This window comes from Seriola aureovittata, chromosome 9 (genome assembly GCF_021018895.1).
Source record: "Seriola aureovittata isolate HTS-2021-v1 ecotype China chromosome 9, ASM2101889v1, whole genome shotgun sequence".
NCBI classification, from domain to species: Eukaryota; Metazoa; Chordata; class Actinopteri; order Carangiformes; family Carangidae; genus Seriola; species Seriola aureovittata.
The window spans coordinates 26,768,292-26,785,433 of record NC_079372.1 but is presented as its reverse complement, the minus strand read 5'-3'; the positions used below and the strand labels follow the sequence as shown (position 1 = coordinate 26,785,433).

General features: G+C 37.9%; 1 protein-coding gene across 1 annotated transcript; it reads right to left on the bottom strand.

Moving 5' to 3' along the window:
* Positions 1-7,805: 7,805 nt before the first annotated feature.
* Positions 7,806-16,935, bottom strand: tspan31 (tetraspanin 31). The gene is made up of 6 exons (XM_056385822.1): positions 16,734-16,935; positions 13,573-13,740; positions 11,469-11,549; positions 11,192-11,332; positions 10,801-10,911; positions 7,806-9,711 (listed from the first exon to the last, which is right to left on the bottom strand). The coding sequence occupies exons 1-6, from the start codon at positions 16,794-16,796 to the stop codon at positions 9,637-9,639; spliced, it is 639 nt and encodes a 212-aa protein (XP_056241797.1). The 5' UTR covers positions 16,797-16,935; the 3' UTR covers positions 7,806-9,636.
* Between the last annotated feature and the right edge of the window lie 207 nt (positions 16,936-17,142).

Genomic DNA, 17,142 nt, shown 5'->3' with positions numbered 1-17,142 from the left:
CTGCTTTATTATTGACCAAGCTTCGCTGTCCAGGGTGCTGATCTCCCTCTGCTGACGTGAAGGCTGCGGCCACATGCACGAGGAGCCCGCGAAGTATGAACTGGACTGCTCCGTTAATATGTGTGTGTGTAGGAAAATCTCTGTATGATGTGTGTGAGAGCAGGTCTGGGCTCCATCACTTACTGAAGTAAAAGAAAGCACAAATATAATAATTTAAAAATATTCCATTATAAGCATAAAGTCACCGGCCAGTTTATTGGGGAGAAGTAATCAAATACATTACTTTAGTAAAACTAGGCTGGTAAGACCACACAATAAAAATACTCCATTAACCTACAAAATAACAGTCCTCCATTCAAAACTTGAAAGAATTGAAAGTACAGTATTACCAACAGAATGTAATTAAAGTATCAAAATTAAAAGTATTCATTATGCAGAGGATCATTTTTGTTGGTGTATTAATATGTAAGTGGAAATTGAGTGTTACAGTTGGTTGAGTTGGAGCTAAAATCTAAATCCAAAATGTAAATTCTTAGTCTGGAGAATCACTATAGCTTTTAAATAAACATGGTGGAGTTAAAAGTAGAACATTTCAAAGTTGCTGAAAATGGAAATACTCAAGTAAAGTACTGGTACCTTAAGATTGTACTTAGGTACTTCATCTACATAGTTTCTTTGCACCATCCAACAGTCCTGCAATAAACCCTCCTTCACAAAGTGTTTTACAGACATTGATTGAACTGTATGATCATGAGGGAGGATGCAGTTTGTAGTGTTCTTGAACTGTATGAGTTATACTGACAGGTGTTTCTATTATTTTGTCCATTTATATCAGTGAGGGTAGGCTGAGCATCAGAAACACCTCGACCAGACGTTTCAGTAAATGTGCTTAAAGTATCAGAGGTTAAAGTACTTGCTCTATTGAGAACTGGTCCCTCTGACTGAGGTGGAGATAGTTTTTGTGGTGGTTCCTAATCCAGGGGTCAGGTCATCTTTGAAAAGTCATTAAATAAATCTGAATGATCATGAGATGATTAATGGGAGAGGAAAGAAGAACACATTTGGATTTTTATAATGGATTAAAGTCCCCTCTACCCACACCCCCGCCCTCATTTAACTATTTGGATATTTATTTATTTATTTATTCAGTCACTTGTTTCTGCAAATGTTAAATCCCAATATGAAGGTCTAAATGCAGTTTCAAAACCTTCTGGTGGAGAGTGCATTAAACAGCTGAGTTTGACCTTAAAGGAATAGTTTGACATTTTGGGAAATATGCTTATCTGCGTCCTCACTGAGAGTAGAAGATGAAACAGTTGCTGCCATGATAACTTTCCAAAATTGTAAAATCCTGTTTCAGGTTATTCTAAAACACCCGCAGCGTTTTGGTGTCTGAAAAACCAAACTCTCAGTAAGAAGCCATATGAGTGTATTTTCTGATAAGGTCAAACTTTTCGTTGAATACATTCTCAGCACTGATTGATACTGATTGTGTCCCCAGCAGTAAATACCAGAGGTTTATTTAACTTTTTGTTTAAGCTCTGTTTTGTCCCATGCAGATAGTCAGATGCCAGAAACTACATGACATGCATCCCAGCGTCTTGCTCAAAGGCACCTCAGCAGGACACAACTAGGTTTGAACACAGGCGTCTTCTATAGGGGCCTCATCGAGCGGGTCAGATATCGGCCTGATGTGACAGATACACATTAAATACAGTTTCATCATTAATGTCATAAAATTTAATGCTTCCACTATTAGTTACATTCATTAAATCATGGTGGGCCTCTAACTCAGTTTTAGTGTCTCATCAATGCCTGGCAGGATGATCCACACAGTAAGGTACACAGATTTTCAATTTAGGATAAAGAAAGAACTGGTATCCAGCGCTGGACTGTAGCAGTGTATATTTACGGAGGTACTGTACAGTTTCAAGGTACTTGTACCTTGACTGTTCCCTTTTATGCAACTTTATTCTTCTACTCCACTAAATTTAATTTAGTGGATTAAAAAAAATCAGCTTCACCTTCACCACCCACAAGAGCAAAATGCTATTTACACATGAATGTATCAGTAGTCAATGATCACGCCGGCATAATCAAACCAACGGTCAAAATAGCACTTAGACTACTAAGAGATAAAGCTTTGTAAAGTTTCATAGCCTCGTGTGTTATTTTTCAGGCAGCTTTACACACTACAAAAAAGGAGGATCCACAGTTTGAGACCATGAATGTGGAATATGAACAGTTTAAAACATCAACCCTGACTCCAGAGGGATTTATTAATAATCCAACAGTGTAATATACGACAATATAACATAATATAGTAGTAGTATTACTATTTTTACTTCAATAAAAGATTTGAATACTTGGTCCAACACTGCTGCTTCTGGATCAATACTTGGTGTCAGCAGAGGCCCAGAGCTGAATTATCGAGGGGGAAAAATTCAGATTGGTGCATCCTTCAGTCATCACTCAAGCGACGGTGCTGATAGTGTCGGTGCAGCTAAAATGTCTAAAATATCTGCGCAAAACTCTCACTGGAACTTCAACACGTGCTCTGCAAGCATCACCACTTCAGGTCTGCGGCTGTAAACGATGCTGCAAACAGCAGAGGAGGAAACTGTCTCAGTGCCGTTTATCAGGAAGGCGAGACAAGGTAATTAGGAAAACATCAGAGGCAAAGGTGCGGGGGTCACTTTAATCTGCGGTTTACAGAGAGGAAGCTGCCTCGTTGCCTCTCAGTCTCTCTCTCTCTCTCTGTCTCTGTCTCTGTCTCTCTCTCTCTCTCTCTCTCACACTCTGCTTTCTCCTCCATAGCAACACTTCCCACAAAATCCCCTGTCACATTGATCTTGATTGATTTTTCACACTCTGCTTGTTACAGATATGGATTTATTTTAAGCATAACACTTGATTTGAGATGCAATGCCATACCTCAGCTATTACATCATTGTTCCCTCATATATATATATATATATATATATTCATACTACACTGTATGTATGGTGATATACTCTATTGTTTCTAATGATTAGGAAGGGGGTCATGAGAATAGCCTAATTGTTAGTTGTTTTTTTAAAAGACCTTTGACCACTATAACAGTTCAGTCTGCTCACACTGTTCTATTACAAAGCACAGACAATTACTGACTTAAAAAAAGTAACACACATGATTTTTCCAACACTTATTAGAATTAGCATTACACACCACCGGAATCAACTGTCCTGTAACTGTATGTAATGTATGATTACATGGTGGTACATTGTGTGGGAGGGTTATTTTATGATGATGCTGTGTTGGGGGAGGGTTGGTGGTAAATATGCTAATGAGGAGATCATTAAAAACTGTATGTAATGGTGCCGGTATCCAAAGAACAGAACATCTTGCTTTTTTTTCCTGAGATTTATAAGATGAAGATTTCGTGTCTGCTCAGCAGGAAGTCACATTTATGTTTAATGTACTGTAAACCTGAATGTCTCACCTCCTCCTCTCTCTGTCTGTTCCCCTTTCTTCCTGCAGTACCTCCAACTCCTTTTCAAGGCAACTTCTTCCTATTCCACATCATCTACAGCTCTGGTTCCTTTTTTGTGTGATGTACCCACACAGCCCTGTCAGACGAGATCAAGTGCTGCTTCGCTGACACCAGCCGCCGCGTTCTAAATATGTTCTTTTTGAATGGATTTCAAACTGTATGTTATACAAAAATGGATATTGGTACAATACCTTTTTCATACAATTGAACTGCCAGTGTCTACACTGCTTTACCACTTGAAGGCAGAAAGAGTTTTAGCCATTTCAATCATTCATTCATTACTTAAAAATTGTATCTATTACTTTTAGCTATTTCAACCAATCATCTATCATTTAACTATTTATCCATTATTTGTAGTTAACTATTCAACTTCAATAAATTATCCATTACTTTTAGATAACTATTTCAAATGATCCATTAGTGAACTATTTCACTGTTAGTAATAGCTAAGTATGTGAACTCTAGCCATTATCCATTACTTTTAACTGTTAATCAATTATTTCTAGATAACAAATTTAACAAATTTAACAAATTTAACGTTAGGCTACTTAGCTATCTACTTCAACTGTTTATCCATTGTTTTTATCCAACTATTTCAACTTACTTTTAACTGTTTATCCAATCTAATACTATAGCTGCCTAGTTCAGCCGTTTATCCATCACTATAGCAACCTGTCTCAACTTATCAATTACTCTTAGCCACTATTGGCACCATTTCATTTTAGCCAACTATTTGAATTGTTAATCCATTACTTTTATTTGAACCATTTATCCATTACTTTTGGCAAATCATCTGAACTGTTTATCCATTTTTACAATTTCACGTGTTTAGTCTTTACTTTTAGTTAATTATCTGAACTGTTTAAATTAATTTTAGCTAATTATTTTAACTGTTTAGCCTTTACTTTTAGCTATTTTCACAGTTTATTCTTTGATTTTAGCTCCCTTTTTCAACACCTTTTAACAAGTAATGTATTAATACAATCAATGTAAGTACATTTCTGACTTTCACTCAACTTGAGGATTTCAGTTTTACTGACTTTCTGCTTCACTATCTGGCAGCTGAAGTTAGTGGTTACTTTACAAATTAAAATTTTCAAACACAACCTGTGATGGGTTTATAAAATATGATGCATTATTATTGATTAATCTACACAAAAGCAAAAAGCCATGAGCTCAACCAGTTACACCAATGCAGCAATAATAATGATCCAATAATACAATCATATAACAATGACAGGATCCATTCTGCAGAACAACTACTTTTACTTTTGATACTTAAAGTAGATTATGCAGGAGTTACGTCTGTACTTTCTTCTTAAAAACAAATAAACATTTTGAATGCAAGACTGTGTGTTATAGTGTGGCATTGTTACTTATAATTACCTCCACATCTGGTAAGAAGAAACCATTTAAATCTGACTCCAAAAAAATAATAATTGGATGATTTTAACTCATATGGAAGTAGAGGTATTAAAAAAAGTTTTTGAATTGAATTATTAATGTGAAATACCACTTTAAGACCTGAACACTCTGAATAACTGCATGCATCACCTGTACTGCCCTTCCATCTGAGGTCTAACAACATGCATCTCTGCTCTGTTTCATTATTGATAGGCCATATTGACCAGTTTGTCTCCCCTCGCTGATGAGAATGATTTACCTTCCTGTTTGTCCTTGCAGAGCTGTGAGAAGAATCTAGATCCAGATACAGACCCATTAAAACCACAAGGGTTTATCCTCAGCGATCCTGTTCCCATGTCAGAGGAAACTCCCACTATTGATGCATAGGATGCAGCTGGACATAGCTGTGTGAAGAAAAAACACACATTTCCTGTTTCTATGTGGGAACTGATGATTAGCACACATTGAAATAGTCAGTTGTGCAAAATGACAAAAACCATTTACAAAATGATTAATTTCATAATCATTTAGCTTTACTTGAGTATCTCCACAGTGCATTCAATCTGACAGCTATGAGTTTTACCACATAGATAGATAGACAGATGGATAGATAGATAGATAGATAGATAGATAGATAGATGGATAGATAGATAGATAGATAGACAGATGGATAGATAGATAGATGGATAGATAGATAGATAGATAGATAGATAGATAGATAGATAGATAGATAGACAGACAGATAGATAGATATCAAAAAAAATATTTCTTCCCTTCATTATTCATCCCTATTATTAGCCCCCATATTTCCATTCTATGCCACTTACTCTTGTTCTCCACCACATTTCAGTGGGAAATATTGTTCTTTTTAGTCTTCTATGTTTATCTGACGGCAATGATGTGATGATTAAGATACAAGATTATAAAATCCATTGCATTTTTACACATGCAACCAGTGGTGTTTATCATAACTGGATGTCTGGATTTGTTTTGTTTCTTTTAAATGCAGCAAACATCTACATAACATCCCAAATATGGATTTCAAGTTTATTTGTGGAAGCCCATAATCAATGTTGACATATTTGTTGATTGCAAAATAATTCAGTACTACTGTAGAAAATAACAGCATTTACTGGCATTCCTCTGAATCAGATTGGTTGTATTATTATTTGTGTAATTTTGTAAACTACCCAGTTAACTTTTGAACGCAGGACTTTTACTTGTAACTGAATATCTTTATTTCGAAGTGTTGGTATTTCTTACTTAAGCCAAAGATCTGAATAATCCACAGGAAATAGGACTATTATAGGAAACAATTTATTAGTCCCTCCTGATCTGAATGCTGCCTCATCATGCCCCATGCTGAAAAGCTATACATAATTAGTTCTGCCTATAGGACACGCCTTTGTAAAACCCATTCACCACAGTACTGTGATATAATGGACCAAATGTTTTAAGATCCTGTCTTCATGTGCTTGCAGAGCCCATGCTATATCTGTAAGAGGACAGATGGCCATCCCTGTTGGTGCGATTCTCCACAGCTTCTCCGAGCTAATACACCCGGCATATGGACACGCATCACAGGGTGGGGACTGGCATTGGGCCCTCATGAGAGCACGCTGACAGGACAGGGGATGTGATGTGTGGTGCAGTTTCCAAAATGCTGGTCCCCAGCCACCGGAAACACTCAAGACCCAAAGCCCTGACCAGGCACATTTCACTTACATAAATGTTCCTGCGTCTCAGGAAAATGAACCCGCAGGTGCTCCCTGGCAGGGTGTATGCAACGGCAGAGATTGGGTCACGCCTTTCGTGATGGGGGGGGGGGGGCACCAGCGATTGTGACAGTCTGCCATGGGCCATTAGGACGAGGGCAGAGGAGCAGTTTATCCTCATTTAGGACAACCTTGGTTGAAAGGTATCAAGATAATTTCCTTGTGTGTTCTCACTATTCCCCTATCAGAGTGTTCTTGAGCTCTCCTTCTGCTCTCCACTCACTGCCCCACACCCACCCCCACGTTACTGGACCCATCCCAGCTGAAGGGATTAATGGCCTTCTGAAGGAATATCACAGGGAATCAAAACCTACTGCCTGAGTGGATTAATTTTACAGCTGCCATGTTAATGTTATCCACCTTCAACGTGGACGCAATCAATCTGTGTGACAATAGTCACTGACAAAGAGCAACTCTTCCCTGCTTGTCTTGAGGTATTTACTCATGTCAGAGCAGGGCTGAAATAACAGTGAATGGTGGAAAACAGCGAATGGCCTGCAGCTGCAGACACTGCACTGCCATCATGTGGTGAAGAGTGTACAGGATTTCTGCAGGGTTCACCAAGTTAAATCAAAGATATTTTTAATACTGCACAGGAGGCAATTCTTATACCTGTTAGAAGGACATCAATACAAACCCCTTAGGGATGATGAGTCCGAGAAGTTTTGAAATGCAATGTGAAATAAATGTCAATTTAGATATATTTCACATTTTTGTCATTACTTCCTGGTGTATTTCTAATAATATAATCATTTAATCTTTGAACATGACCTGGGCCTGGACACACGGCAGAAAACTGAACAAATAGAACGATGGTACTGAGAATTTCCAAAGTACTGCCTACACCAGGCTAAATGATATTTAAGACTTGTTAATACTCTCCTAAGGGCTTTGTTTAAGGAAACTAAATAAATGCTTTTAGGAATTTTCAACATAACAGCAATGTATTTCAAGAGTTTGTATCTATGCTTCAAATTGACCAGAAAATAAATTAATCTCAATATGAAGTTAGACATTAATATCATTAAACTGTTGAGAGTGCATTTTTAGAGACATAACTTAACGTGATGCTACTTAAACAGTGACTCGAGGGAAACAGTTCCCAATTTGAGGTTTTATTATTTGGAAAATTAAGTCTCAAAAATTCAAGATACATTTGAATAACTAGTGCACACGAATTCAAAGTGAGGTGTAATATATGGCATAATGCTTAATGCTTAAGATCTGTCAAAATGCTTGTTTACACCAGCGATAACTCCAAAACCAGCAGCAGGAAACCCATATCAGCGACGTTGACAGGTTCAAGTAAGACATGTTATTACAGTTTGTGTTAGTCCTTTAAGTTAAAAGCAATTCAAAAGAAAAAAAAACAAAACATCTTATAGAGAGAATTAATGAGCAGTGATTTATCAACAGGACTAAGTCTAACATCGAGCCAGGCATTAAAAATGATACCATCAAAACTATAATAGAACTTTAACCTAATGTGCATCATCAATCATCATCACTTAAATAGATCCCGAAAATATTTAACAAGTCTTTACAAAGCATTTAACACTGATGAACGAAAAAGAGCCGATGGCAACAGAGGACACAATTATGCTGACGAAATAATTCCACGAAAGATTAGCTGGTTCGAAGTATAAAAAAAAAAAAAGAAGAAAAATAACTGCAACCAAGAGCACATTTTCACAATTAACACTATAAAAACTAAATTGGGTTTGCAGTAAGCAGTTTTGGCCAGATTCACCCAATTATTTCAAATCAAACAGCAAGTATTTATTTTGTTTTTTTTTTTTTACATTTTTGAGATTTCTTCCAGTTAAACAGGAGGTAATGGTACGTACCTGAATCCACTTCTTTTTTTTTTTGTACCAGAATCTATTCTACGCAACATCACTGTGCGACACAAAGGAACATGTTAAATACAGGAAAGGTGAGTTATTGTGGCCTTCAAAAGGCCTCAACTATGCAGGCAACCTCCGAGCTGGAGGGGCGTAGGACACATGGCAAACCCACCGAGGATGATTTCCGTGAACTACAGTATTTAAAGAGTATGTACAACATCAAGGCTGCAGTCCGTTGGCATCCTAATATCTCTGACTGTTAAAAGTTAAGTTGGCTCAGTTACAGTTCATAAATATTTGAACCCGAATGACTAGCAACTACATTACCTAAAATCTACCTAACATCTTAAACCTGTTCAATTGCGGCATTTGCAACAGACACATTTCAAAACTCCTTTACACCACATGTCCAGTATGTGTCCTCTTCCCCCCTCATTCTCGTCACATCGAACATGTTTGGGTTGACAGTTTTTACACGTCACTGATAGCACTGACCAGAGGAATATATGTGTCGTTAAGTGGTGGCCCTACATTAGAGACAAGAGGAAAATTTCAAGGTGCATATACGTTATCTGTTGGACACCGCACAGTCATTTGGTTGGTGTGTGTGGAATGAACTCAGCGGAGAGGCTGTTGGACTGTGCAGGCGTAGGACACATGCAGAGATGTCTCATTGCTTGTTACATAGTTGGTAAACTAGCAGGCCGCAATCAGGAAATCTGGCACTCAAAATCAAGGCTGGGTCGACATACCAACAAGACGCACTTCTTGGTATTACAAGTCATCCTTTCATACATAAGTATCCAGGTCTTCCAGCTTGAGCTCTGGGCAAAAAAAAAAAAAAAAAAAAATCTTAACAGGTGACAGGTTGTAGTTTCTCAGGTGAGGGTGTGTGTGTGTCTGTGTGTGTGTTTTGTTTCTCAGTGTGTGTTTTGTTTCTCAGTGTGTGTCAGGTGCTGCGTGCGCTCGTCCGTTCTGTGTTGTTGTGGCTCTGTATCGTGTGCCTGAGTGTCTGCCTCTAGATGTGCATTATTCTGTGTGTGTCTGAAACTGCATGTACGGCACTGCGTGGGACAGACTATAGGAAAGCACTTGGATTTGCTCGTGGATCCTTCTGGTTTCTGTAGCGCACGGCGAGCCACACTCCCAGGATCTGTGAGAGTGAAGGATTACACAGTTTAGACAAGGTTCAGTGTTATACTCGAGAACCAACACAGTTACACACAACAATATATGGACTCAGTTCTTTTGAAATGAACAGACGGTGGAGCTACAGCGTAGCTGCACCTCTGTAGCAGCAAGAAGTGTGATTGGCTGCTTGTGTTTTCCTCGACATGTTTCTGACGTCTGTGAAGTTTGTTGAGAGTGAAAACATTAAGGAAAGTCTCTCTGTGGTCTTTTAATTTTAGTAAACATCTAATTAAGTGATTACACTGCAAACCTGTCTTCTCTTATTTAGTAACGAGACACAGCGAATGTTGTGCTGCTCTGTATCAGTAAGAACATCAAACTATCAATATCTATCAAACCTGCCGCTCAACTATAAATCAAAACCTACATCGTAGACATCTACGCCACAATTCCCGTTAACCCTTTGCATCAAGTATAAATCTATCTTAAGTGTGTTTGTGCATCACACTGTCCGAGTGGGTTTCTGCACTTTTTATTAGAGTCTGACCGATATTGGATTTTTGGGGCCGATGCCGATGTTAGGGAGTAAAAAAAAAAAATCATATATATATATATAAACAATTGTGAAAAAGATATGTAATAAAAGGAGGATATTTTATAGTTTAACAATAAACTTTATTGTCCAAAATGACATCAGTGGACTGAAACTGTAAACTTCACTGTGAATTAAATAAAATAACTATAAAAACAAATAACTATAAATAAAAAACATAAGAACAAATATATATATATACGTTATATATAAATATATATTTAACTTGAATGAAAACAAAGGATCAAATATACACAAAATGCCTATATAACTTGACTTGACCCGAGCATTTCCACTGCATTATTGCTTCTCATTAAAAGTATTCGTATCAGCGCATGATGAAGAATATATGCCCCTTATCACATATCTGTGGTTTTATATTGATGACTGTGGACTGTCTGTGCACACAATCATTTTGCAAAAGGAGCCATCAGTCCATTGAGTGTGCAGCGTTACACTCAGACTTGTTACTGAATGATTAAATGAGTGAAGATGTAGGTTTGAGGACCGGACACTCACCTCTGTGAAGCTGAAGAAGAGTCCGACGCCCCCGAGGATCTTCAGAGCCTCTGTTGCATGAGTCAGCATCTTATCTCCACAGCTGAAACACACACTGCCCTTTTTGCATAACTAGAGTGAAAAGACAAAAAAGGAGAAGACCTTTAGTCAACTGTCTGTGAGCCAAGCCAGTATTAGCTTCCCACATCTATTCTGAGAACTAGAGAAAGTGTCCTACTTTTAAATGATTCTGATTGAGGGAAACAATTTATTTGAAAGACCATATAATCTGAACCAAACAGAAACGTAATGCATGCCCCTGTGCTGTTCAAGCAGGTTTTCCATTAAGGAACACAATGTTTTTCTTTCCTGGTGTATGTTAATGATGAAAAATGTGACATTTCAGACTTACAGCTGGGCAGTTCTGCACATCCAGCTCAAACTGTGCCCGGCTGTTAGTCACATTGAGCAGCCCACAGCAGTTCAGCTGGGTCTCCAGGTCTGTCTTGGTTTTATTTTTCAATATTCTCCAGGCAGAGTTCAGAAGTGCCTCCTGGAAAAGCAAATAAGACAGGGGACAATAAAGAATAAGAAAAAGGAATTAAATCTTACAGCAATTATTTACGGAAAAACATGAACATATTTTGATTAATGTTGAACATGGATGCAGCGTAGGAGAATTTACTCACTTGCTGTCCGCGGTTCATCGCCAAGCAGGAACAGGAAACTCCAAATTGGAAGAGGAAAACGATGAACAGAATCACCATGTACTGGGAGCAAGAGGTCAAGGAAACAACACTGCAACACACTCACATATTCAAATAGCTGTTGACACGGCTTTATACTTCATTGCAACTTACGAGCTGGGTCGCATGGTCTAAAGAATTATCACGATATATTTTCTTTCATATATTCATTTATATGCATAATTATATATAGATTTAATACCATTGATGAAAGAAAAAACCTGTTTATTAGACACCGAGTTTGAACATAACATGTTTATTTACAAGAAAACTTACAAGGCACCTTTTAATTTGAAGTTCAAGGCTGTATATTCATTTTAGGGTTGAATCCTGAATAAATCAAATAAAGGTTTGTAAGGTTCTTAACAATCAATTAATTCTGAATCACTAATTTCATGCTCTCCGCATCTTTCATGCCTAAACAAGGCAACAATGCTTTTAAAAACTTATGTATCAAGCTGCCTGTTGTGCTGCGCTCTGTTAAGGTGCACCATTATTAAAGAATGATATATTCACCCATTCAACAGTAGATGAAGCTTCTGATATCAGGTGAAAACATAACATTATCTAACCATGTAATCTCTATCGGTTTGGTTTTCCTAATACTTGCTCTACAGATATTTGCAGCTCAGGAGTTTCATGGCCTCCCAGTCTGATTCCTGCCCTACCCTTTCCTGCCTTTCCCCTCCCCCCCTCTGGATTTAGTGCTAAAGTGCAAAACAGATGAAAAACGAGTCATAAGCAAAACCTATGAGCTGCTCAGAGCCGGTTATCAGGCAGACTTTAACAAAGTGTATACACATCAGCAGTCTGTCTTCAACAGGCTGTTTTTAAAGTTGCTCATCTTCACTGGTCCAAAGTCAAATCGGTTAAATCATAAGCCACATTGAGCCAACATGTGTTGAATGTACACAACCCACACTCACGCACATTACTCCACGTGTTTTGGAAATGTCAGAAAATGATCCGGCTTCTTTCTTTATTTCATATAAACAGATGTCGAGCCGATGCGTTAGCCTTTTGCTCACCACTCACCAGAAGGTTTGTTTTTCTTCACCTCCAACATTTGGATGTATTATGTATCATGTACAATTAGAGAAGGAATACACAAAGAGATTCATGGACAACCGTTGACAACCATTTCTACTTTTTGTAGAAAATAAGGAAGCTGGAAAGACAGACTGAATGAATATCTGTTCCTCCTTATTATGTATCTACATGGAATAAGTGCCATCTTTCTTTTGACCAGTCTTTTTATTGTTATTGTTTGTTTGCATGTCTTGTAGGTTGGGTCAGGCTGTTACTATTTTTCTTTGTATATGGTAAACTATATTCATTGTTTTGTCTGTAATCCTTATTTTATTAATACTTTTAAATGTTATGTCACAGATATCGGCTAATGCACACTGGCACTGGTAGTTACATTTATGTGCCAGATAATAATAAAAATAAAAATACATAGATGTGACAGACAGCAGCTGGTCTGGTTCCTTTCAAAATGGCTGAAAAGACAGACAGGAGCTACTACTGCTGAGGCTTGAACTAACGTTACCACAACAGGCTTGTTTGCGAGTCTGGCTGCATAACGTTCGCTTTTCAAATGGTGGTGAAGGTTGGTTGTGTTGCCACCATCTGCACATCTTGTAACAGATATCACTGCGCTGTTTAACCAGCTTTAAAAAATCCAAACCACTTCCAAATGCCTGATGCGGTGTGACCCTCTTTCTGCACGATTCCTCATTTCGTGCCAACGTCTGACTCTCCTCACAGTCGCTCATTTTTACATTTCCAACAATGCTGTGTGTGTTTTTCCCTTGCTTTCGCCGTAAATGTGTCAGCTACATAACCCTACTGCTGGGGCCTGATAGAGTGTTTGTGCAGATGAGGGCTGACCCAAATGCAGAACAGATACATTCATTGAAAATTACGCATCGGTTTATTGTGGGAAATTTTCTGTGACAATTACAGATCGTTTCATCATCCAGCCTGACTGCAACTCACCCAATAATCACCTGTAAACCTGTGTATTAACGAAGCGAAAGGATACAAAGAAAAGCATCACTTGGTGGTGGTGTATTGCTCCGATGAGTCCTACAATGGCGATGAGCAGCAGGAAGAAGCCCACTGCGATGACCCCTCCGATGATGTGGATGCTCGACACCAAGCCGAACCCTTTCCCCCATGCTGCTACTCCAATCAGCAGCAGCCCGACCAGCTGCAGGGAGCAGAGGGAAGGAAGTTAACCAGAGTCAGCTGAGGCAGTGTGTATCGGATGGAACGGATCTCATCACATGGTCAACAGCAACAACACCACCACTTATCCTGTAAACACCGTGTAAGTCTTTGGGAAGTCTTTGCTGATTTAAAATTGAGTCTACATAAATAATGCAGGTGAAGCAGAGCAAAAGTCACGGAGAGAGAAACAAGATGTCTAAAAGTTAAGTTTAGTGTAAACAACTTTTCACGTGTGTCATAAGACTGCTGGTCCCTGGACAGTTTTTACTGTTTTTGAACAACTGAAACAAATGAGTTCATTGTGATGTTTTCTTTTACGACTTTTAACACTCTGCAAACACAAACTACAAAATTATCCGTTTCAAATCATTAAGGTGAACCTCTCTGCTGTTTGTCCTAAAAAATGACACCTGCAGAGTTCATGGTGACATTAACTCAGTCCAAAAGCCAAAGATATTCAGTTTAATGTCATAATGACATTGGCATTTTTGCTGAATGCAAATCAATCAATTGTTTCAGCTCTAGGAGGAACTGTTTGTTCCTCTTGCCTTTTTACATGTCACCGCTGCCTGTCCTGATCTTACACACCAGCATCACACACAGTGACTCAGCTGTCAACAACATGATCGGTGGCATGTGTACATGTTCCAGTACTCAAGTGTTCCTTTCAGCACAGAGTCGACTGGGACACTAAGCTCTCAGGCTGCGTGTGTCGTTAGCTATACTCCCATGTCTTCACTGAGTGTGCAGGTGGCTGACTAGCAAAGAAGACATCAGGTAATGCAGGATTTCTGCAGGTTCATGAAGTTAAATTTAAGACTTTTTAAGATATTTCTATTAGCACATCAAATACATTTTAACACTTGCTATTGTATTTTTATTATACTTGTATGTGTCCAAAGGGTTTATGTATCATGGAAAAGCAGCAGTGGCAAAATAAGTATGTGTTATCATACCACATTTCCAGCAACATATAACAATAATTCCTGATGATATAACTATTCAAATTAAAGTGACCTGGACCCAGATAAACAGCATAAAATGGATGAACAGATTAACCAATTACAATTATTATTTTAAGAGTTTTTTAAAGTTATATATTGTATCTTCTTATTGTCTTAATGTATATTGTATCTACTATCTAACAGTTCAGTTAAGCTTTAATATCCTATTGCTCTCTCATCAAACAATATTTAACACATGCCAGAGGATGGGCAGGAACCACTACCTGTTAACAGGGTAAACACATTTGTAACACTAGGCAATAGTGAGTGACCACAACAATAGAAACACCTATACAATATGATGCAATGGAACAGCCCTGCAATACAGCCTTACTTGAGAGTGTTTTGTTTTTGTTGAGACAGCTACTATACAGGGTTTCTACAGGGTTAAGTTAAATTTAAGGCTTTTTGAGACCCCTTTAATACTACATAAGAGATAGTAATTTAATACCTATTTCACAATCACACCAGCCAAAGTGTATAAGTGTGTATGACGGAAAAATCCACTGATACAGGTTTGATGGTGCTCACTGTGACCCCACAAAAAATTGATCGAACACACAATCCGCAATCGCAACAATCCCTCTTTTGGTTTACAGCTATATAAAGTCTCTCCGGAGCCCACAACCACAGACGAACACAGCTTCAACTAAAATTACTGCCTTTTAATCAAATGTTATATTGATATGAGCAATAAAAAATTTGATTTAATTTTTTTTCTTTACACTGAACTTTGTATGAAGTGAAAGTGATTAATAAAAACTATTTATGGTGGGATTTATGGAAGCATCCTCACTTTACTTTTACAGGTTTATGCAAGGTTCAATAAGTAAAATTTAAAACTTTTAAATAGTTTTATACCATAATGAATTTAATTTCACAGTCACAAAGAACAAAATGTTGAAAGATATCAACGAATACCTGTAGGGACGATACGACCAAGAATTATTTACCAAGAATAAGTAGAATGTGGAATAAATGTCAGTTTATTTACATTTATTTCACATTTTTGTCATTATTTCCTGCCATATTGCTAATTATATAAACATATATATAGTCAGTAAACACAACAATGGATGAATAGATTCAATGAAAAAATAACTTATTAGTTAAAAGGTGAGAGGTCTAGAGCAATAGTACTGTGGACTTCCCAGCCAGGTTTTCAACATTTTTCTACATTACTGTCTATGGCATTCTTTAGATCTTTGTAAATGACTCTTTAAAATAGGTTTTAAGTACTTTCGGTAAGGACATTGAAATCAATATTATTAAGACTTTCCAGGACCTTTAGATACCTTGTTTTAGTGTCTAAATCCTTTGCACAGTACTGTATATGAAGAAGTAAAACTGCAAAACACAGCCTTAAAATGTACCATTCTTCACAGTATGTTTATATGTATATGAGTATTTGGATTTACAAAGGTTATATTTAGCTTTAGAAGTGTTGTACAGGATCTCATCAATACAGGAGGGTACGGGGACTCATTTCACTCTGATCTCAGTTTAAACACCAGTTTACAGGGAGTTTATGTTAGCTGAGCTGAAGCCACAGACACGGAGACAAACACGCGGCAGCTGATTAAATCTTGTTGTGATAAACCCGGGTGACTGATAAGAGAGATGATGTGGAAGATGAACCATTCAAGCATGTCACTTTCACATTTTAGGTCAGCTGGCCTCCCGGCTATCGGGAACATAACACAATGGCGATAGCTAACAGGCTAAAGCGCTAAGAGCACTACTACTACATTACTGTACTACTCAGCTAACGTACGATACTAAACGTCAACGTTTTTATATGTAATCAACAGAACAGAGTACATACCAATAGTTACCAGCAGAGTGAAATCAGAGGCATGTGAAGCAAAAGGCGAAATCATCAGTAATATCCCTGCTAACACTACGCTAGTTAGCCTCAGCTAACGAGGTTAGCTAAAACTTAGCATGATGATCCATTTTGTTCACTCACCATGTAAACCACATTCAGGGAACAAAGCGCATTTTTGGAACAGGTGAAACCGCCACAGACCATATTCGAAAAATCCTCTATCGGCTAAGTCTGGCTAGTGAATAAGACTTTTCTTAATTTAAAAATAAAACGCAAGAGATCAGTGTTGTCCGGCTCTGGGCAGCGCTGACGTCTGGACTCAGGTGTTTTTGGTCAGCGGAGAGGGCGTGTTTGATGACGTCAGTACCACGCGATACGTCAGGACGTAAAAAACGTCATCGGTTCAAATCTGGAACACAGAGCAGGACCACAATTAATAAACCGGTTTACTGTTTTATTGTTATTATTATTATTATTATTATTATAAGTATACTGGTATAGAATGTAGAAAACATGCAGCAGTGGAAGAAGTACTCAGATCCTTTACTTA